We start from the raw sequence: 24646 nt of genomic DNA on the forward strand, positions 1-24646 counted from the left end.
TGGTCAATTAAAAAAAGATAAAATGGAAAAATTATTGGTAACAACCTGATAATGAATATCTCTCTTCTGGTAGGTGCGTTCTGGTGAGGAGTATAATGCCAGTGCAGACTGGTATTCATTTGGAGTTATTTTAACTCAAATGATTACTGGAAGTCTTACATACAATCCCAAAAGACTTTCTGCATCAGGCACTGCGGTCAAAGACATCATTGAACAGGTAAATAAGATTACATTTATACATTGTAACTGTAAAGTATGTGATATTAATGGCTATAGATAACTTTGTATGATATTGTACACAGCAAAAGGGAAATGATAGATACACATCTATATAATAAGCAAAACAGTGTGCCTGTCTGTTTTTCCTTTATGCACAGCCAGAGTTTTGTACCTAGCTCCACCAAACTTGGCATGATGGTGTAGTTTGACCAGCAATAGGTTTTTTCCTAGGTTTGAACATCATCAGAGCCATACACTGTCACAGAATCCAACAAAACTGAGATACTCTTTAATTACACAGGTTCTGGGGCTGATGGGCTGGCTTCATACACACACAGTACCTGGCAGGCTTATGAGCAGCTCAGCACTTTTAGACTGTGGCAAACAGCATAATCAATCCACAATCTTTGATCCTGGCAAGGCTTAGCATACAGAGATTACAAACAGCAGGGGAGATTGATCGCAGCCATACAGTGCCACTGCGAGCGAGCCCCCTTCTGTCTGGGAATGGGACTCCAGTCCCGGCATTCCAGGGATGGCAGCACTGCTAGACATGGTCTTCAATGTTGGACTGCACAGTGATTTCAAGTGGTGATTCAGCTGCAGACACAGTGACAGGGATCAAGCAGAGTCCTGATTATTGTAGATAATTCGATGCTGTGTCCTTGGATGCAGCTGGGTTCAGTAACGTATGCAGGAGGCATAACACCTCCTGCTGCATTATCATATTACAGATATCGCAGCTGTTAACATGTTAGCAGCTGCAAAAGCATATCCATCCATAGCTGAATCACCCCCTCTGTTCTGCAGTGATTTCTGTAACTAAAGTGATTTTGGAAGCTATAGCTGTTCTGTAAGTCAGTCTGCTTCTGATATACCCCATTCCAAAAGGTATGATAATACACCCGCCTGCACTGTCATTTACTCCTAATTTGCATAGTTATCCAGGTTATAGGTAAGGACAATGTAACAAAATGAAGGCTGCAGGTTACTTCACAGTCCAGCCTTCAACCAGAGCAATGCTTGGTATCCCAGCTAGTATAGAATATAATGTAAATGTCCATGAGATCAGGGGAGGCCAGACTGGTTCCTCCTCTCTCCTTGTTATGGCTCTCATCCCGGCAGCTGCCGATGTACTATAATGAGTCAGTCTGACTCATTAATAACACCTGGCTGGCCTGCTGATAATGCTGTCTGGCAACAGCGGGCTCCCTTCATTATGGTGGGCCCCAGTGCTATGCACCACTGCTAGTTTCACCCCTGCTGTTGTTATTATTATTATTATCCTTTATTATCCTTTATTTATATGGCGCCACAAAGGTTCCGCAGCGCCTTACACAGTACATAAATGAGCACACAAGAAAAACAGTTAATAGTAATACAAAACAATGCAGGACAAGGACAAGGTTATAAACTCAGCTGCAAGACACAAGCAGCAGGACATGAGCAACCAGGTGTTAGGTGCCATTGTGGGGAGTTAGGAGTAAATTATACTATAAGTAGGGGGAGGAGAAGCACGTGAGGATGAGGGCCCTGCTCGTGAGAGCTTACATTCTAAAGGGGAAGGGCAGACAGACAGGGGTGACACAGATGGGGTAGATAGTGAAGAAGGAGCATGGAGCAGTGGGTTAGGATATGTGCTGCGGAATGTGTGTGTATAAGATGACCTGATGTTATGTAAAAATTAAGTCCTTCATTCATCTGTCTCTATGATAGAAAATAGATTGTTTGTGTTATTTACATGAGAGATGTACAAAGTAAAGTAGAAGCACTTTAATTTGTGTTACATTTTAGCATCTATATACAGCCTGACAAGAAATGCAGCTATTATGGGACTGTCCCGCCATCCTAATACAGTAGTGACTACTTTAGTTCCAGCTGCTGGGTGCTATGCCATGCTCCTGTGAGTGGGTGCATCTCACATGCTAGACCCACTCACAAATGGGTGCAGCCATACATGATGTGGTCCCACAGGATGTTGCAGTACCCGGGCCCAGAATTTCTCTTGGCAGCCCTGGAGGTGACAGACAGAACGAGGAGGGAATGGGGCTTAGTAGTGGGGTAACAAGACCATGGAGGGAGGTGGTTGAGAGTGGAGGTATAGGAGAGGTGGGGGAAAGAAGCAGAGGGTTGGAAGCAGACTGATGAGAGAAAAAAAGGAAGAACAGCAAGTGGAGGAAACAGGAGGGGGAAGAGAGGGATGGATAAAGTAGAGGATTATGTGGACATAGAATATGGGGGTTGTGTGAAGTAAGTGTGTTCATGCTGTGGACAAGGTAATAATTGAGATGTAAACTGGAGTGGAGGCTGTGAGATATAGAGTCAGTGTGGATTAAAGTTGTTAAATGTTCAAAAATACATGTAAAGAACAGTGCTGCTAATGTATGAGCGCAGCTCCAAAAGTGATATATAAAGGAGAGGTATGTGAGTAGTGGGTGCAGGAATTAGTTTATAAACAAATGATTAAAGTGGATAGATGTGGCGCAATTGGAAAAGGCAATACAAAATGAATGAGGACAAAATTACAATGTACCCGAGCTGATCCAGTCCAAAGTGTTCTGATCAACAAAGATCAATCAACAAGAGCAGTACACAGACAGGGGAGCACTTGCAGTGTCCAAGCAGTGAGTGCAGTAAGTAGTTGCCTGGATATGCATACAGCAGAAGATGTTGATTTTGTTCATTCACATAAGTATGTTGCTTCTTGTTGTTCAGAAAGTGATCTGGTTTTGAGTTTCTTTTCCCTCAGTTTTCCTCCAGTTTATCTCCAGCGTAACTCCGACTTAGTTATCAAATTGTATTTACACTTATAATCAGAACACTTTGAATCTTAACACCGGCTATGCAGCCTGTGGGAGCAGTAATATCTAAAGTTACAAACATGTGTCTCTGTGCTCACTGATTGGGACCCCACCCCGAAAGCTCTAACACACACTAAATTGGGATGCAATAAAGTCTAAGATAAACAATTTGTGAGAAGGGGGGAGGCCAACACAGATTCACAATAAATTCCTAACTTCCTTTAGATAAATTGCTCTTAGTATAGCAGTAGTTGTAATTTACCCAGTATAAATTTTCAAAACTGTGCTGAGGCAATCACTAAAACAGCATCTGATGGGAGCAGTAGTTGTAATTTACCTGTGGAATGCAGAGAAGAAGTCACATCAGTCTTTGCATGGTGCGCCTTAATAAATATGCTAGACAGCCCTCCAACCCTGTGCCACTCTCCTACATGTTCTAGGTTATGTATAAAGTAATAGTTATGGCTATGTCCTATGGCTGTGTAATGGGGTTAGCAAAGGCACACTTTTATACTGTCCCCCAGGAGAACTACAGGATACACTGCACCAGGACATAAATACATGAAGGGCTCAGCTCTGGTTTCCCAAAGGTGGAACTAAGGAGGAGATGTAAGAAGATTTGGTAAATGTTAAATGCACTATAACCAGCGCTATTTGACACTTACAATGAACATCGGTATGTATGAAAGCAGATAACAGAGAGAAAATTACTCTTCTGTAGGTTATATGCAAATATGTAACGATTTTACTGTAGGCAGAAAATCATTCAGATGTTATTAAAAACAATAAGTGCTCTTTTGTGGCTTATCATTATTCCTTCTATTGGCAGAATTACCTGCTGGTATGGATTCTGTGGAAGTCCGGCTGTGCACGAGATCTCACAATGTTTGGGAAATCTCAGGCACGCAGAGTGATACTTATCAGCAAGCCGTGATAGGGATATTTTAATCCCTCCTTTTTGTTGCATTAGAAAGACAGTATTGATGCAATTTATTAATGCAATATCACCTGGTCAGTGATACTCAGATGCTTCTCAGTACTGGACAGGAGCTGTAAGGCTTATCTTACTTCTTCTCTGGGCCAGTCTCCGCGGCTAGCTGGCTCACACGGGATGCAGTCAATAGACCGGCGGATGAGTTGCCGCTGGTCTATATCCCGACTGCACAAGCCCGGCATGGGACTTAAGATAGGTGTCGAAATACCAATGACTATCTAAATCCTGACGCTGGAAGCCCGACCCCCACCATCCCTATCATCAACAGCTGGGTAAGTATACTACTTAACCTGGGGATGGGGGGGGTTAGGTTATGGCAACCCTGGGGAAAATTAGGGTTAGGCACCCCCTGGGGGGGTTAGGTGTATGCGGCACTGGGGGGAGGTTAGAGTTAGGCACCCCCCGGAGAACTTAGGGTTAGGCACCACCCTGGGAGTTTTAGGGTTAGGCTCCGCTAAGGCAGAGATGGGGGCGGTTCCATTGAGATATGGCTTTTCTCATTTGATAAATATACTTAATAAATATAAAGTGCATTTCAGTGCAAAACATACACAGCTACCTGCATCATCCAACTGTTTTCTCTGCAATCAGAAATACAATTATTACATAAGTAATGGAAGACTTTTGTATAGTGAGACAATTGGAAACATTACAGATAATTGCAGGTATGGTTCTTACAAAGCCCAATAAATATATACTTCTAGTGATCACAGGTGAGGTCATAGAAAAGCTCTGGCAGTGCCCACCTGGCATAGTACACCATCATGCTGCTTATAATTCATATGCTTTGTTTAATAAGAAGTATAGAAGTAATATTCTAATGTCCAAAAAACCCTGAGCACCAGGAGTGGTGTAAGAGAGGAGGGGCCCATGTGCTGACTCCGTATGGCTCCTCCCCTCTCTCTCCGTCAAATTTGCAGAGTAGCCTCTGGGACTGTGCCAGTGTCTACTGTGCGAATGCAGTACTCCGGGAACACAGCGATGGTGCCATATTCCCAGTGATTTCTCTACTGCACATGTGCAGATCTTCGGGAAAATGCAGCAGCACCTTTTTCCCAGTGATTTCTGTGAGGCCGATGCCAGAATACTGTATGGGTGCAGAGTGTGTGGTGTGAGGCTCCCTGGATGCAGGGGCCAGTGCACACTGTACACCCTGCACCCATTATAGAAACACCCATACTGACCTACCATTGTTACACCCAGGGGCCAGTACTCACTGTACACCCTGCACCCATTATAGAAACACCCATACTGACCTCCCATTGTTACACCCAGGGGCCAGTACTCACTGTACACCCTGCACCCATTATAAAAAAAACACCCATACTGACCACCCATTGTTACACCCAGGGACCAGTACTCGCTGTACACCCTGCACCCATTATAGAAACACCCATACTGACCTCCCATTGTTACACCCAGGGACCAGTGCTCGCTGTACACCCTGCAACCATTATAGAAACACCCATACTGACCACCCATTGTTACACCCAGGGGCCAGTGCTCGCTGTACACTCTGCACCCATTATAGAAACACCTATACTGACCACCCATTGTTACACGCAGGGGCCAGTACTCACTGTACACCCTGCACCCATTATAGAAACACCCATACTGACCTCCCATTGTTACACCCAGGGGCCAGTGCTCACTGTACACTCTGCACCCATTATAGAAATAACCATACTGACCTCCCATTGTTACACCCAGGGGCCAGTGCTCGCTGTGCACCCTGCACCCATTATAGAAACACCCATACTGACCTCCCATTGTTACACCCAGGGGCCAGTGCTCACTGTACACTCTGCACCCATTATAGAAACACCCATACTGACCTCCCATTGTTACACCCAGGGGCCAGTACTCACTGTACACCCTGCACCCATTATAGAAACACCCATACTGACCACCCATTGTTACACCCAGGGGCCAGTGCTCGCTGTACACTCTGCACCCATTATAGAAACACCTATACTGACCACCCATTGTTACACCCAGGGGCCAGTACTCACTGTACACCCTGCACCCATTATAGAAACACCCATACTGACCTCCCATTGTTACACCCAGGGGCCAGTGCTCACTGTACACTCTGCACCCATTATAGAAACACCCATACTGACCTCCCATTGTTACACCCAGAGGCAGTGCTCGCTGTACACCCTGCACCCATTATAGGAACACCCGTACTGACCACCCATTGTTACACCCAGGGGCCAGTGCTCACTGTACACCCTGCACCCATTATAGAAACACCCATACTGACCTCCCATTGTTACACAGATAACCAAATTAGGAGCAATATGAGAAGAAATGGCTTGGTGGGTAGATGTTCTTTGAATGGAGAATGATAATGGGAGACATACTACATACCCCAGATAGAATGTCAGTATAACATGCTGTGGCCATGGACAAATCACTTTATATTCCTCTGTGCCGGGCAGCAGAAATGTTTGTAAAATGATTGTATTGAGCTACTATTATGTATGTCTGTATGTAAGCCATTAAATTAAATGCAAATAATTTTTTCAGCTCCTCCATAAAGACCAAGCCAGACGACTCGGAGTTAATGGTAACATACGCCGTGATCCCTTCTTTCAGCCAATCGACTGGGTCGCCATTGAAGCCCTTAGCACCGCACCCCCATACATACCTGCACCAGTAAGTATAGCACAGAAGTTCCATGAGCTACTGGACAACCTGTCACTAAATGCTGGTCAGCAGATAATACATACATGTCAGACACATGGAGCTAAGGAGATGTGCAAATGTGCATGTATGGTCCAGGCTATAGCTGCCACTCAACCTATTATTGACATTTATTATTGTTTATGGGTTGGATACGGAATCCCAGCAGTTGGGATGCCGGTGGTCAGAATACCGACAGTGGCATTCAGACAGTCAGAATCTCGACCCAATTAGACAAGTGTTCTAACCCTATCTCACCTTTCCCGCAGCCTAACCATAACCCTCCCCCTGCAGCTTAACCCTAACCCTCCCCCCCACAGCCTAACCATAACCCTCCCCTCGCAGCTTAAACCTTCTCCCCATAGCCGAAATCTAACTCGCCCCCTGCAGCCTAACCTTCCCTCCTGCAGCCTAACCCCTCAGCTTATCCTTAACCCTCCCTCCCCGTAACCTAACCCTCCCCATAGTGTCTTACCCTTACCCCCCCTCCTAACCCTAATACTTACCATCAGGATGCCAGCGGATGTTATTCTGGTGTTGGGATTCCGATTGCTGAACGCCGACATCCCGAGCACCAGCATGGTAACTACATCCCTTGTTTACTTATATAATGCCACCAGTTATGCAGAACTATATAGATAAAAGTTATCATTCACATAATTAGGACTATTTGTGCATGCTCAGTACCAAATAATCACAACTGTGCAAACATTGACACTGCGTCCACCTCTGACTCAAACCCTAAGTCCTGTCTACTTCTATGTGTACACAGACACCGCTGTTACTTCTATGTGTATGCAGACACCTCTGTTACATCTATGTGTACACAGACACCGCTGTTACATCTATGTGTACGCAGACACCGCTGTTACTTCTATGTGTACACAGACACCGCTGTTACTTCTATGTGTATGCAGACACCGCTGTTACATCTATGTGTACGCAGACACCGCTGTTACTTCTATGTGTACACAGACACCGCTGTTACTTCTATGTGTATGCAGACACCGCTGTTACATCTATGTGTACGCAGACACCGCTGTTACTTCTATGTGTACGCAGACACTGCTGTTACTTCTATGTGTACACAGACACCGCTGTTACTTTTATGTGTACACAGACACCGCTGTTACTTCTATGTGTACACAGACACCGCTGTTACTTCTATGTGTATGCAGACACCTCTGTTGCATATGGTATCGCATCCATTTGAGCTGGCGTCAGAAAGCCATAGGTATTCCTGGGCGGTTACCGGGAGATGGCCTAAAGTGAACACAAAAAAAGGCTGTCTCAAGGTGTCACAGGCGTGTTATAGAAAGTCACAGGTGTGTTATGGAGAGTCACAGGTGTGTTATGGAAAGTCATAGGCATGTTATGGAGAGTCAGGGGCATGTCAGTGAATGAGGCAGCATTCTCAAAAGCAGATCCACAACCATAGAGGCCATGTTTAGGAGATGTTCAGAAGGAAGCACTGTGCTGCCATAGGCTGTCATTTCGATATTGCAAGTTATGGTGCGTTAATGGTGGAGTGTATACAACCCCTGGCACAAGCAAGGAAAGTGGGCATCTCAGAGCTTGCAGAGTCCGTCATACGCTTGTACACAAGAGGGAAGCTGAAACTAGCATTTGCACAGTACTGCCGCTGTGACTGCAATAACTTGACGCATGCATTAGCCTCCACCTCTGTATATGGGATGTGGTCATAATACTAACTGCAGGGATTCTGGTGGTCAGCTGTTCTATCCCATTATAATTATGGGAAAGGCGATTTGCTTACTAAAAATATGTGATAATTAGGGTTTGGAGTAGAATTTTTCCGAATTCTACTCCAATCGTCCTTTAGAAAATTTATGTGAAACTAAAATAATGTGAAAAGAGTGTGAAAGCCCCTTACTTCACTTTATTTTTAATAAAAATAATGTTAATAAATAGAGCCCTCAGAGTGATACAGTAATTTGGCAATGAGGTAAAGGGGTAGACATGGTACATTTCTTGCTGACCTAAGGGGCCATTGCTGCTGTATAATAAGATGTGACCATTGCACCAGCACCCAGGTGATAGTCTTTGGGTCTTGTCCTACACTGTTATTGGGGCTCCTCTTAGCCTTCATATGGCACATCAGTGGAGAAAGGCATTCCTAGCGTTACTACCATGTGGCACCATACATAATACAGTATTTAAGGAAGGAAACTGTAATTATTTATGTTAATAAATGGGTGTAAATAAAGTGGTTGGAGGTTGGACTTTAATACTCAGTTTACTCTTTTCCATAGTTATCCTCTAGAAATGAATTCTCCTCTATGCACATCAAGGTGCACTTCTAGGTTACATAGACTTCTCCTGAGAGCATAGAGTATGCCAACACCTTTAGTCGCACCAGAGCAATCTCACATCTACTCAGTGCTCAAAGTGGGAATTCAGAGGAGGGGGTATGAAAAATGTAATCCACCCCTCCTCTACTCCCCCCCACACACACACACACCCCACACCCACGCAGCACACTACAGCCACTTCCCTGCCAGACCTGTGACCTGAGGACTGTCCTTCAGGGTCTCCTCAATGGGTAGCTTGTCTGTCCTGAGAATGGCTGAGGCTACTCTAAGGGAAGCAAGAACCGACAGCAGATGTCCACAATCCAACCCCTAAACCAGCTGTCAGAGAGGGAATAGGGATCCGCGATGCCGGTTACCAGCGGGGACGCGTGACTCAGTCAAAAGAAGGAGAGTCTTTTTAAATCCAGCACCGGCCGTGAGCCAATGAGAAAGCCACTTTGCTGCTTCTCATTGGCTGGCGGTCTGCAAGCCGCTATTGGCTAGCAGAAGGTACCAGATTAAAAAATCTGTCCCTTCTTTTGACTGGTAGCTGGTCTGCGAGCCAGGATTGGCTGGCAGCCACTGCTAGCTGTAAACAGCAGTGCAACCAGGAGCTGATGCTCCCGGCTCCATCACAATGGACACATCTCCACACAATGCCACAGCTGTTCCAGCGCTGGTACATTCTCTACTGTATCAAAAATTAAGTGGCAGCAGGAAGTGGCGATATGTCATACCGCCCCACTTCGAGCACTGCATCTACTGCAATACTGTTATATATGGTCTGACTGACAGTTCTTTGTGCAACATTTATGCCACTTCCTTCAGCTTTATATAGACATCTTTGGGTATATTTACTAAAGTGCAGGTTTTTAGAAGTGGAGTTGTTGCCCATAGCAACCAATCAGATTCTACTTATCATTTATCTAGCATCTTCTAGAAGATAATATCTAGAATCTGATTGGTTGCTATGGGCAACAACTCCACTTCTAAAAACCTGTACCTTAGTAAATGTACCTCCTTGTAAGCACCTAGTATTTAAACTATTGTGCAAAATCTGTAAATGCCTCTTTTTCTACCTTACAAATAAAAGATGCAATAGTCATTGGTATAAATGTTATTTCTTCTTTCTTTAGCCAACCGTTCCACCGCCTGCCTCCAAAACTAAACATCTGGAAAGAATGGAGGCAGCAGAAGCCCGTAAACTGCCTCTTACAGCCGAGGAGCAGGAAGGATTTGCAGGGTTCTCATTCGTCACCTCCACCTGGAGAACCCTGCCAAAGCCACCCGGCCTGTAAGAACATAGAGCTGAGGCTTCAGCACTGCTGGGTGCCAGAATGGGAACCTCTGCATGTATGTACATTATATATTTATTATTTTTTAAACATGTTTGATTGAAGATTTCAATTTTAAACCAGGGAAAGATGAAGAAAGAAAAAGGGAGATAGAGCTGGGCATAATAGTAATTTGAGGATCAATAATAATCAGTTTTCATATTGGACAATAAGCTTCTTGCAAGATGAAATGCAGAAATAATTGCAGGCTGGGGATTATTACATAAACAGATATAGCTTAAGAGATATAAAAATAATAGCGGGGGAAATGGAGGAGAAGGGGCATGTCAGGGATGTGAGCAGAGGAAGAACAGTGGAGGCAGGGAGGGGTAGGAGGAGTGAGCTGTACCTGCTGCATGCACAGAAAAAGCAATAGAACCAAACATAGGGCCTGATTTAGCACGGATCGCAATCTCAGCTGCGTAATCGTAAGCAAAGTTGCAGTGAGAATATGCGAATGCCGGCCACCGCTCAGCCAGCATAGGGACGCCCACTACTGCTTTCTCATATCTCTAATACTTTGCATTCTGAAGCAGGGGGCAGGGCCAAAATGATGCAATTCAGCATGAATCACGTCATGGACCACTCCCGCTGCGGGGGAATCTCTGATAACCGCACGGAGAGGAGGAGTCAGTTTGCCTGCCTTTACGGGGGGCCGGGAGCGGCACCCAATTTCCGAGAGGCTCTCGGCCGAATCAGGAGGGTAGGCAAGTGTGCCTTAAGCCCAGCCTTTGGTGGGTGCACGTGTTTGACAAAGTAAATATGCCTACTATTAAATGTGATCACTCTGTTCGTTAGTTTCCCATATTCCCCTTTTAATAGGAGCATCACGTGACATTAATCATGGGTGAGGAGACTGTGAGGGCTGTGGACTGTCTTTACTGTATGTTTCCATGTTATATATTGTGCTTTTATTACAGAAAGTATTTGTGCACCAAGCAAGACACTTATATAAAAGGTGTCTGGGTGATACAAAAGCTGTCCTACTAAAAGTATAGAGCAATTCCCAATTACCGACATCCTCTGGGAACCTGTAAAAGATCCTATAGCAGGGAAGAGACTCTGCGACCACCCGCTAACCAGAGAATGCCTCTGATTCTCAGTCTCCACCCCTTCAGTCTCATTTACATATTTTATCCTGTAAGTGCTAACAACCAATAATTAGCTACAGACACTGTGTTATATCCATCTTCTCCCACCAAGATGTTGCACCACACCACAGAAGTCGCCCCATTGATGTACAGGTCCAGGTGCTTACTGTATAAATGATCGCATTAGTGCAAAAAGAAATGTCACAAAGCAGCTTATGCTCTGTGGACTCATAATGTTACACTAGTAAATAATCCAAAGGTTTTAAAAAGTCTATATTTTTTCTACATAGAAACAAAAATGTATATTATGTTATATATATTTTGTTATAAATGATACTAAGTGCACATGGTGTAATCGGTACAATGTACTAATATTGTTTTCTAATTATACAGGACATGGAAGACACGTGCAAGATCAGACGTGTGGAAAGAGGACATTAGATCCTGTAGTATTTTGATAATTTATGATAAATGTTGATATAGATAGGAAAATATATTTTTTAAGTGTTACTTTTTTTATATTTACTATGTTAGAATAGTTTGATTTTAATCAGATAACATCAAAAATAGAAAGGTGTGTGATGGCCGGCTGGAAGGGGAGGTTGGAGGCCGGATAGCTTTAAAGCTATTTCTATTTTTACATTTTCTGCAATTCCATTTAAATATTTACTATGTTAGAATAATTTAGTTTTAATAAGAAAATAACATCACAATAGAAAGGTGAGTGATTGGCCGGCTAGAAGGGGAGGTTGGAGGCCGGATAGCTAAAATGCTATTTATGTTTTTACTTTTTCTAGGTTAGGTTAGTTCCCTATATGAGTTGTTAGAGTGTCACATTCCTATGTATATATTTTGATACCTGTGCTTCCTGCACTGTTATTACTTTAGGTGCGAAGTCCAGGCGGCAGCCGAGTACCTACGAACAAGTGTGTGTTCCGGGAAAGGGGGTTGTTATTGGTGAAGGGCACTTTGTTTAGGTTTTGACAGTGCAGGAGTTCATCAGGTATCATAACAGGTGGAGGCCGAAAAGCAATAGGTCTATTCATGATTTTTACTTTTTCTGCATTTACATTTTAATATTTGCTATGTTAGAATAGTTTGGTTTTAATAAGATAATAACATCAAAATAGAAAGGTGAGTGATTGGCCGGCTAGAAGGGGAGGTTGGAGGCCGGATAGCTATAATGCTATTTATGTTTTTTTCACTTTTTCTACATTTACATTTAATATTTAGTATGTTAGTATAGTTTCATTTTCAGAAGACAGTAATAACACAATAGAAAGCTGTGTGATTGGCCGGCTAGAAGGGGAGGTTGGAGGCCGGATAGCTATAATGCTATTTATGGTTTTTTTACTTTTTCTACAATTACATTTAATATTTAGTATGGTAGTATAGTTTCATTTTCAGAAGACAGTAATAACACAATAGAAATAGAGAGTGAGAAGCTAAGGAGTAAGAGCTTGGGTTTATTCCTAGATGGAAGACCTCCTAATAATCTAGGTGTAGTTCCCAATATGAAGTCTTAGAGTGTCACATTTCTATGTATATATTTTGATACCTGTGCTTCCTGCACTGTTATTACTTTAAGTGCGAAGTCCAGGCGGCAGCCGAGTACCTACGAACAAGTGTGTGTTCCGGGAAAGGGGGTTGTTATTGGTGAAGGGCACTTTGTTTAGGTTTTGACAGTGCAGGAGTTCATCAGGTATCATAACAGGTGGAGGCCGAAAAGCAATAGGTCTATTCATGATTTTTACTTTTTCTGCATTTACATTTTAATATTTGCTATGTTAGAATAGTTTGGTTTTAATAAGATAATAACATCAAAATAGAAAGGTGTGTGATTGGCCGGCTAGAAGGGGAGGTTGGAGGCCGGATAGCTATAATGCTATTTATGGTTTTTTTACTTTTTCTACAATTACATTTAATATTTAGTATGTTAGTATAGTTTCATTTTCAGAAGACAGTAATAACACAATAGAAATAGAGAGTGAGAAGCTAAGGAGTAAGAGCTTGGGTTTATTCCTAGATGGAAGACCTCCTGATAATCTAGGTGTAGTTCCCAATATGAAGTCTTAGAGTGTCACATTTCTATGTATATATTTTGATACCTGTGCTTCCTGCACTGTTATTACTTTAAGTGCGAAGTCCAGGCGGCAGCCGAGTACCTACGAACAAGTGTGTGTTCCGGGAAAGGGGGTTGTTATTGGTGAAGGGCACTTTGTTTAGGTTTTGACAGTGCAGGAGTTCATCAGGTATCATAACAGGTGGAGGCCGGATAGCAATAGGTCTATTCATGATTTTTACTTTTTCTGCATTTACATTTTAATATTTGCTATGTTAGAATAGTTTGGTTTTAATAAGATAATAACATCAAAATAGAAAGCTGTGTGATTGGCCGGCTAGAAGGGGAGGTTGGAGGCCGGATAGCTATAATGCTATTTATGTTTTTTTCACTTTTTCTACATTTACATTTAATATTTAGTATGGTAGTATAGTTTCATTTTCAGAAGACAGTAATAACACAATAGAAAGCTGTGTGATTGGCCGGCTAGAAGGGGAGGTTGGAGGCCGGATAGCTATAATGCTATTTATGTTTTTTTTTCACTTTTTCTACAATTACATTTAATATTTAGTATGTTAGTATAGTTTCATTTTCAGAAGACAGTAATAACACAATAGAAATAGAGAGTGAGAAGCTAAGGAGTAAGAGCTTGGGTTTATTCCTAGATGGAAGACCTCCTGATAATCTAGGTGTAGTTCCCAATATGAAGTCTTAGAGTGTCACATTTCTATGTATATATTTTGATACCTGTGCTTCCTGCACTGTTATTACTTTAAGTGCGAAGTCCAGGCGGCAGCCGAGTACCTACGAACAAGTGTGTGTTCCGGGAAAGGGGGTTGTTATTGGTGAAGGGCACTTTGTTTAGGTTTTGACAGTGCAGGAGTTCATCAGGTATTATAACAGATGGAGGCCGGATATAAATAATTCTATTTATGATTTTAAAGTTTTCTACATTTAAATTTTAATATTTACTATGTTAGTATAGTTGAATTTTTACAAGACAATAACAACACAATAGAAAGGTGTGTGATTGGCCGTCTAGAAGGGCAGGTTGGGGGCCGGATAGCTATAATACTATTTAGATTTTTTTAATTTTCTACATGTACATTTTAATATTTAGTATGTTAGAATAGTTTAATCTTAATAACAACAAAATAGAAAGGTGTGTGATTTGCCAGCTAGAAGGGAAGGTGGTGTTATATCTGTACTCGGCTGGTTGAGTCTAGACTGAATCCTTGGATAGGTTGCTGACTTGTTTACCAGTTATGATTATGTCAGCCTACGCATTGGCCTGGTCGACTGTGATTGGTTACCAGCAGTTTTAGTCAGGTGCTGGCTCTTGGGCCTGTGTGGGTTGTTCTGTTCTGGCTGTGTCTCCCACAAGATTCTGGACCTGACTCATACCTGCTCGCTAGGATGCGCTCGCTCGTTGCTGGCCAATTTTTGCATTCTGCGTATGCGTATGCATCACATTGCGCGTATGGGAACCACTGCGATAGACCGGGAATCACTCGCTTGCTCAGCATAGACAGCCCAGTTGATTGAGTGACAGAAGAGGCCATTTGTGGGTGGTAACAGGGGCAGGCCACTAGAAACGGGGGAGTGGAGGTGCGAACGCAGGCGTGCCTATGTTTTTCAACGTAGTTTCCTCGGCGTGCATAATTAAGAGGCATTGTCATAGTACACGTCACCTGCCTGTTTTGTACACTGAAGTCCTCACAGAGCTTGCGGTAAGGTAAGGCAACCACAAGCGCTGCGAGCCCTTCCGATGGTCCTCGATGTACCAATATTTTAATACACTTCCTGGAGATGATGGGCGCTAATGGGAGTCTCTACATACGCTAATGGGCATCTGCCAACACAAAGTGGGGTGCTTATGCCTTTCTGAGCGAGCGCCTGCCATGCCGTCACTTAGCCGAATTTGCATACACTGGGGACGAGCGATCCCCTCGAGCGAGCGGCTCTGAATGAGCTCCCTAGTTCGAAATCACTTTGGGGTAGGTTCCGAGACAATTCAAGTTACGATTCGGTTCTGTAGTCAGTTTGGAAATCAGATTTAAAAACCGACCTCGGGTTTTGAACTGCATGTAAGCAGGTCCAAATTACATGATTTATGAATTTTTTTTATAGATTTGCATTGATATTTAAGGGATCCAAAACCGTATCCTAACAAAAACACTTAAGAGCAGAGCCGTAGCTAGCGCTCTGAGCGCCCCGTGCCGGCCTCGTCCCTTTTGCACATGACGTCATGACGTCTCGCATAAAGGGGCGGGGCCGCCGTCATCTTAAACTCAAGCAGTGCTGGAAGCGTCTTCAAGACTCGCCCACATTTTTGCTGCCACTCCCTGTAATCCTCACTGCTGTGGTATCTTGGTGCTTGCGTAGTGCGACCATGAGACATGCGCCGTCGGACGATAATTGCTCAACTGCGTAAATATCAGCATTGTGTCCACATCTGAATCAGGCCCATTATATGATAATGGTATCGCTGCATATATACCTGATGTTATATATCTTATTAGGACAGCATTTAGGCCTTCATTCAGAGGCGGCCGTACGGTCTACGACCGCACAGCCGCCTCGATGTTTGTCAAGTGCGCATGTGCACGAGGGAGCCGGCTCCTTCGTGCGCATGCGTGAGACCCGCTACGACCGACAGCGCCGGTCGTAGCGGGTCTCTTTCCAAAGGGGGCGAGCTGTCGATGTTGATTGACAGCTCGCCCCGTTTGGAAGGCGGGCAGGGGGGGTGGCAGCCCAAACGGAGGCGTTCCCATGGGAACGCCTACCGTTTGGGGGAGGCCCCACTGACATCACTAGTGATGTCAGTGGAGAGCTTCCGGCTCTGACAGAGCCAGAAGCTCTCCGGGGCTTACGACAAGTGAGACCCTACCCTAGGGTCTCGTCGTCAGAGACCATCGCGACCATCACCCTAGCGGTCGTTAGAGCTGTGGGTGTAAACCCACAGCCTAACGACCGAAACAGAGGCGGGCGGTCAGGATGCAAGCGGCCGCCCAGTTTCTGAGCGATCGCTTGCATCCTCCGACCGCCTCTGAATGAGGCCCTTAGTTCTGTTCTCATTTGTTATTGCCATTGTTTGTATCGTTACCTTGCTGTGTTACTGTATCAGAGTTACATGGTCTACCTCTGCTTGTACCTTGTATGCCTTTTACTATATGTTCAATAAAAGAAAATGATTTATAAAAAGCAGATGTTCTGGATTCATTTATTTGAGTGTTATTTAGATATTTATTACATGGAAAATAATAGGAAGCATTCTACAGGTCATCATAGTAACCATGGCCACACGAGGTGCTGCTCTATAGGAAGCACTGTGGGATGATTACCAAGCTTATCCTTCCAGGACCTTCCATCGTGGGTGGAAACCAGAGCCCCTTGAGGAAACCCACAGAAGCATAGGGAAAATATACAAACTCCACACAGATAACAGCCTAGATATATTACTTGTTACTTTATTTTGGAAACCTTGGATATCTTAGCTGGCTATAGATATATCAGTCCCGTAATGGAGGCGTTTTCCCTTCTGGCACTTAAACCAGATTTGAAAGGCATTAAACTTTTCCAAATTGAAGTGTCAACTGGTCATTAACCATTACCAGATATACAATTTATCCAATTATCAGTGTGGGGCTAAAGACAGCAGCAGAAATCTCCCAATAAGTTTTCTCTTCAAACTACCTAAAAATTGTCAAGTTTGAGAACTTTTAATTCTTAAGAGGAAATCATATACAACACAGAGGTTGTATACTATGGATCAATGTCATTTTCATATATTATTTTCAATAAACATGCTACTACATGTATACTGCATACATGTTTCTTCTCAAAATAAAGGTACATTTATACTTGGTTTTCAAAGTTCCTAAGAAACAACAGAATATGACTAAACTACAAAGACTATGAAGAAGATGGAGAATCCTAACTCTGAGATACAAAAAGTCACTCCTGCCATTGTGCCAGGGGCGGAACTACCGGTGGTGCAGCTGGTGAATTGCACTGCGGCCCGCCGAAATAAAGGGACCCGCAGCTGGCTGGATTATAATGAGTCAGATTGACTCAATATACGCCACCATGTGCCGCCAACCCGTCCCAGTGGTAACATCATGGAATGATGAGCTGTGGTTGTGGATGTAATCCGGCTGGAGGAGGCTGGGCCCTCCTCTCCTCCCCTCATAGCCTCTCTCCTACCTGCTCCTCCCCATCCCGCCCTGCTTCTCCCCGACTGGCCTGGCTCTTCCTCTGAGGTAGTCCTTACCACTGCCACCAACAGATGTCATGATCTTGTGACTGTCCCCGACATTAAAACCCAAGGAGGATCAAATGAGCTGCAGTTCTGGGACCACGTAACTAAACAGTAATATATTTGTCACCCTCTCCCTGCCACCCACTGTCTGTCACCTCTCTCTTTCACCCACTGCCCGTCACCCACTGCCCGTCAGCCTCTCCCCGTCAGCCTCTCCCCGTCAGCCTCTCCCCGTCAGCCTCTCCCCGTCAGCCTCTCCCCGTCAGCCTCTCCCCGTCAGCCTCTCCCCGTCAGCCTCTCCCCGTCAGCCTCTCCCCGTCAGCCTCTCCCCGTCAGCCTCTCCCCGTCAGCCTCTCCCCGTCAGCCTCTCCCCGTCAGCCTCTCCCCGTCAGCCTCTCCCCGTCAGCCTCTCCCCGTCAGCCACTCCGTCAGCCACTCCGTCAGCCACTGCCTGCCACCCTCTCCCTGTCACCTACTGCTTCTCCCTGTCACCCAGTACCTATCACCATCTCCTTGTAACCCTCTTGCCTCTCCCTTTCACCCTCTACCTCTCCATGTCACTATGAACTTGGGGTGGGGCAGAGGAGGAGGGCCCAAAACATATTTCAGCACATGGGCCCACTAGTCACAAGTTCTGCCACTGCTATTGTCATTTCTGGGCTACTATTACAGTCCAGCATATAAACCTGTGCAAGTCTCTACAATATAATGTAGCTTAATTATCGATTGTTTAATGTACAAATGATTTTGAATATTACTACACTTGTAGTGCAACATTAGTCTTCTGTGGAATCGGTATGTTTAAGTCCAGCGGTTCAAATCCCGACGCCGGTAGACCGGCATGACAAGATCCCGACAGGTAAGTATTTTTTACTATACCTAGCCCTCTCTCCCCCCCTAACCCTCCTTTCGGGGTGCCTAACCCTAACCTCCCCCCCTAGTGCCTAACCCTTTCCTCCCCCAGCAAGGGCCTAAACCTAACCCCCCTCCCCGTACCCTAAACCTCCCAGGGGGGAGGGTGCCTGACCCTAACCTCCCCCTGGGGGTGCCTAACTCTAACCCCCCTTCCCCTAGCCTGACCCTAACTCTCCCGGGGGGGCGCCTCACCAGATTCTTCTTGCATATAAAAAGGCTGCTATTTATTACTCACATATAGGCAGAGGTAATACACTGCTCAAACGTTTTCGGACTCCAATGAGCCCTTCATCAGGAAACACAGCCAACACAGCGCAGCATGAACAAAAAGCCCAAAACACCTACAGAGAGGGACATTCAGCCCCCTTGGTTATATAAATACCCATACAACACCTATAGCATAACAACACTAATTAAGTAATCAAGTAAGGAACACACCATAACATATCACCATCGCCGAGTATAAGCTAAAAGTATGCACTAGAAACATCAGAAAACCGCGATCTCACCGGTAAAGGCTCAGAGCGCATCACATGTATAATCATACTTGCAGCGTGTACCACACGCTACAACCCAGAGTGCGTTCCAGCCAGGGAGCAGAAACTCACTTCTGCCCCAAGATTACACCAACTTCCGCGTTCCACCGAACCGGAAGTAGCGGGTGCAGCAGACAAATATGTCTGGAATAAGGATATGTTAGGCTGTGTTCCACATGCAAAGAGAAACTTCTAAGTCCAATCAGGTGGGGCAAATATCGATAGGCACAAGCTCATTACATCAAAGGGTACTAAGACCAGGGTTTCAGGTGAATAGAGAAAAGAAAACAAATACAGACATGTTAAAATTATATTAAAATACACACCCATATACTTAAATGAATACCCAGAAAAAAATATATACATAAATATTAACATACACAAGACACCAATAACATAAAGCACAAAACAAATATACAATATACACACAAATATACCCCAAAAAATAAATATGCATACAAATTGTATCGCAAAGAAAAAACATACACACACTGCACAGGTGCATCAAAATCATGATGCCGAAAAGCCTATCAGCGCAAAAACACATTTCAAGTACTATATTCATTCAATCCGTGGAGTGACATGGTCCCAAGTCTAAATATCCACTTGGCTTCAAGTTTCTTCAGAAGCAATGCCCGATCACCTCCACAATAAGGTTTCGGTATTCAGTCTATGATCCTGCATTTAAGCAAAGCGACCTGGTGGCCCGCATCCAGAAAGTGTTTCGCAACCGGTTTGTCGGACACACCCGTCAGCAATGCCTGATGAATAGAGCTACGGTGATTAGCCATACGCTCGTGAAAGGTGCAGGTAGTCATCCCTACATATGACAAGCTATGATTAAACCGTAAGGTACATCAGCATCTGAATAGATAGGATAGTTAATTTAAGATAAGTTCCACTAATATCTTTTAGTAGTTATACTGCCCAAGTGCATTTTTAGTAACACTATACAACATATGGGGGCTTATGTAATAGATTCCTAGATCACAGAACAGGCGTGATTTCATCGACTTCACAGCTAAATATAAAGCGGCAATGAGTTATATGGCAAAAACAAATTTAGCCGCGAATCTGCCAAAATCACGTAGATTCCATATTCTCAGGACCTATTTCATAACCCTACAACATAAATCGTTCTGACGCCCCTGACAGCCAGTAATTAACCAAGCAAAGCAACATTACATAATTATTTGATGTGCACTTTCAGTGCGCCTAACACAATACAAGCCGCAGTGTATGGAAAACAGGATTTTGGTACTTATCGATAAATCCCTTTCTCCGATTCCATAGGGGACACTGGAGGCTTCAGACATTAGGGGGTATAGACGTTTGCTAAGTGGGAGCTGGCACTTTACAATTTTAAGTGCGACTAGCTCCTCCCCCTTTATACCCCCCTACAAGCCCAGTCTTAGGAAACTGTGCCCGAGGGGAGCTGAGAAAAAGACAAACGGAAGACGAGGAGACGAAGCAAGTACACAGAACATTTTAGAAGGTTGAAATAACAGTAACACAACAAGAGAAAAGACGTCAAACAGTTCTTTAACAGTCATAACATAAAATTACCACAACCCTGGCAGGAAGGAACAGCGCAGAATCAGAGAAAGGTATGTATCGGTAAGTACCAAAATCCTGTTTTCTCCTTCATCCACTAGGGGATACTGGAGGCTTTAGACAGTGGGGACATCCCAGAGCTCCCATCATTGGCGGGAGAGCGCTGAGAACCCTGCAAAACAGACCAGCCATACTGCGCTGCAGAGGCCACAATGTTAAATCTATAATAACGAATAAACGTATGCCAGCCAGACCAAGTAGCCGCCCAGCAAAGTAACTCCATGGAAACCCCGCGAGCAGCCACCCACGAGGAACCCATTGAGCGAGTGGAATGCGCTGTAAGAGAAGGCAGAGGCTCCCTAAATTAGGCCATATACGCCTATCTGATGGTCAGACAAATCCAGCGGGCCAGCTACTGTTTGGAAGCTGGCCAACCAGGACAAGCAGCATCCTACAAAACAAATAGAGTGTTTGTTCTACTTATGGCTACAGTCCTCTCTACATACATACAAAGAACCCTAACAACATCCAAGGATCTTGACGAAGGTGAATCCTGTGGAAGAAACAGGCACCACACTAGGTTGGTTGATGTGGAAAGCCGAAACCACCTTAGAAAATCCATTCTTGTACGGAGGTCGGCTCTATCCTCATGAAACACCAAGTATGGAGGATAGCAGGATAGAGCTCCCAGTTCTGACACCCTCCTGGCTGAGGCCAGCGCGAGAAGAAGTGTTACTGTCTACGAAAGAAATCTTAACTCTATAGACTCCAAAGATTCGAAAAGAGAAGACTACAAGTTGAATGATGGAATATACCAAGCTCTGCGAGGCCAATCCGTAACCACCAATAAAACATTGGCCTTCTCCCTTTTGATGTGTAGAATCCAGGGAGAAGAGGGAACGGAGGGAACAGATAGACAAATTGGAACTGCCACAGCGATGACAGTGTATCCACTGCCACTGCCGCGTCGAAGAGCAGTAGAGAGGCAGTTGATGATTTCATCTGGATGCCATGAGGTCGACCTGCAGAAGACCCCCACCGTTGGACAAGCTGGTGAAAAACCTGAAGATGTAGTACCCATTCCCCTGGCTGCACATCCTGCCGATCGCAAACATTTCCGCCCAGATTAGAATCCGGCTTACTTCTTTCATAGCCGGCCAACTTCTGGTTTGTTTATGTATTCCACTGTAGCGTTGTCTGACTGGACCCTGACTGCTCGGCCCCACAACAGGTGATCTGCTGTCTGAATAGCGTAGAACACTGTCTTTAATTTCAATATGTTCATCTGCAGACTCGCTTCCTGTGATGTCCGGTGGCCTTGGAAGTGAAGTTCCTAAATGATAGCCCCCCAGCCCCTCCCACACTCCGAATCTCTTTTCCTCCATTTAGGTGTACCGAGTTCAACCACCAGAGAAAGGATATCAGAGTTCTGGGACTTAACCTTACCTGTTGTTGAAGGAAAAGATGGGATCCTGTCCACTTTGAGAAGAGGGCAAGCTGAAAGGTCCTTCCGTAAGGAATGGCCGCGAATGCTGCAACCATCTTCCCCAGGAGTTGAATGCAAATATGCATCGATACCTGATGATGTCGAAGGACAATCCTCACCATATCCTGCATAGAAGTTGCCTCTTCCTGAGGGAGGAACATCTGTTGACATAATGTCCATGATCATTCCCAGAAACTGTAGCCTCTGCGTCAGTTGCAGATGGGACTAGGGAAAGATCAGGATCCACCCTTCTAGAATGAGAGGGCTGTGAGTCACTGTGATGTGCAGTAATTTGTCCCTGGAATGGGTCTTCAGAAGGAGATTGTCCAGGTGAAGGATAATAGTGATCCCTTGTTTTTCGAAGGAGACTCATCATCACAGCCATGACCCTTGTGAATACCCTGGGTGCTGATGATAAGCCGAAGGGAAAGGCCGGAAACTGGAAATGTGAATTTCGAACTGCGAATCTCAGACACACTTGGTGAGGCGGCCAGATAGGAATGTGAGGGGAGGCGTCCTTGATATCTCGAGATACCATGAATTCACCTTCCTCTAGGCCCGCAATCACCGACTAAAGGAACTCCATCCTGAACTTGAAAATCCTTAGGTATGGCTTGAGATCCATCAAGTTCAGAATAGGTCTCATCGAGCTGTCCGTCCGGAAGCACAAAGAGACTGGAGTAAAAACCCTTTCCGGTCTGATTTCTGGGAACCTGGACCCCCACTCTTGTGGATAGAAGCCTGTCTATTGCTTCTTGTAAAACGACACTCCTGTCATTGGAGACTGGTAAACCTGGTAAAAAAAACCTAAGTGGAGGTTGAAGCTGAAAAATGAGCTTGCATCCCCGAGTGATTAGTCCATACTTTTTTGAAGTCCCAAAGATGCGCTCCCACTCTGTGGATTCCCAGGTGAGAGGGAAGACCATCCTGCCCGAGGCTTGGTAGTGGACTTAACCTCCTATTGATCAAATGTTGTTGTGGCTTTGCCATGTCCTCTGGAACCACGGGAAGTTGATGGTCCTCGTCTGAAGCGACCACGTGAACGTCCCGGAGCACGAAAGGACCAAAACTAAGGTCCCGAGTAAGATCTTCTAGAGGGAGGAGCCGCAGACAGAAGAAAAGTGTATTTACCTCCAGTAGCTTGAGAAATCCATTTATCTAGTTCCCAAAAAATACACTTCCCGTGAATGAAAGTGCTTTCACAGCTTTCTTCTATCTTGCATTCGCCTGCCATTGTTTAAGCCACAGCGCCCTATGCGCCGAAAACGCCAGAGATGAATATATTGCAAACGTCTTTGGACGACGTCAACCAATTTCTCCAAGGTAAGTCGCAGCTTCCCCTATATTGCTAACAGAATAAGCTTCCAGCAGCTTACAATCGCAGGACGCAGAGGCCTGCAGCTGTTTAAAGGGACTTGATAGTATTCTCTTTTAAAGCTGTTGCCCCAGGAACTGGTAGCATAGTCTTCCTAGACAGACTACTGTAGGGGGAGTAAACTAACAAAGTGGCATGCTGTCCCAGACTGGCTTTCGATCCTGGGACCTTTCTGTTACTGGTGTAATCGCCTTATCAGGTGAGCCACTTGAGCTCCTCACCAGATTTTCTACTATCTGTAGGATAAAAGGATAACAACCGCTGGGACATCTGAATTTTTTTTTAAATGGATGTTCCTAATCTGACATCAAAAGAGAATCCCACTCTACTGAATGCAAAAGCTTGTCTTTGTTTCTTTAGAAAGAAAGACTGTCGTGTAATTACTATACCTGGCGGATTGCAGAAAGTAAAGCCTCTATCCGGACATCGGCTCAGGCTCCTACTGGATTTCCTTAGGCGAATTTGGGGCATATTTGCCCTTGGAAAACTGGCATATTCTCCTCCTCCAATTGGAGGACTGAGGGCAACAGTCTCTTTGAGACCTGTGGAGAGGATCCAGTTGTGTACGGGAAATAGTCACGCTTTTGAGATCCCATCCCTGGATTCAGCTAAGGACCTTGCCCATGCTGGTTTTTCTAGAGCCGCTGACCTGGAGACCTCTTCTTCTTTCCGAGAAGCCTCCATCTCGTCAGAGAGATGGGACATAAAATTACATTTGCTCCAGGTGAGTGAACTCACAACCTCGGTATTGCTCAACCGATACTATCTTATAAGTACAGCACGCTGAACGATTGCACCACTGGAGCACATTGTAACCTGCGCCATTCAAGACAGCGGAAATGACATCCCTGAAGATTGTTATTCAGGATTGCATGGTCACACATTAGTAGGGAGTTAGATGACTGCCCCTGTACATTTTTTCTGCACACTTTTTGCAGGTAAATAACTTTTGGGACGCCTTAGCATCCCTTTCAGTTATGATACATACAGACCCCACACAAACAACAGTAAAGTGTAG

At 44.7% G+C, this 24646-nt stretch overlaps 1 protein-coding gene across 1 annotated transcript in view; it reads left to right on the forward strand.

Annotated features, from left to right (window-relative positions):
* LOC148517641 (protein kinase C delta type-like) overlaps positions 1-24415 on the forward strand; it is an 81121-nt gene extending 56706 nt beyond the window's left edge. The window contains exons 8-11 of the mRNA XM_088478491.1: positions 74-217; positions 6547-6675; positions 10151-10308; positions 23989-24415. Coding sequence (XP_088334617.1) covers positions 74-217; positions 6547-6675; positions 10151-10308; positions 23989-24415 — 858 coding nt within the window. The remainder of the gene's footprint in view (positions 1-73; positions 218-6546; positions 6676-10150; positions 10309-23988) is intronic.
* The last annotated feature ends 231 nt before the right edge of the window (positions 24416-24646 follow it).

This window comes from Taudactylus pleione, unplaced genomic scaffold (genome assembly GCF_031769625.1).
Source record: "Taudactylus pleione unplaced genomic scaffold, aTauple2 ptg000214l, whole genome shotgun sequence".
NCBI lineage: Eukaryota > Metazoa > Chordata > Amphibia > Anura > Myobatrachidae > Taudactylus > Taudactylus pleione.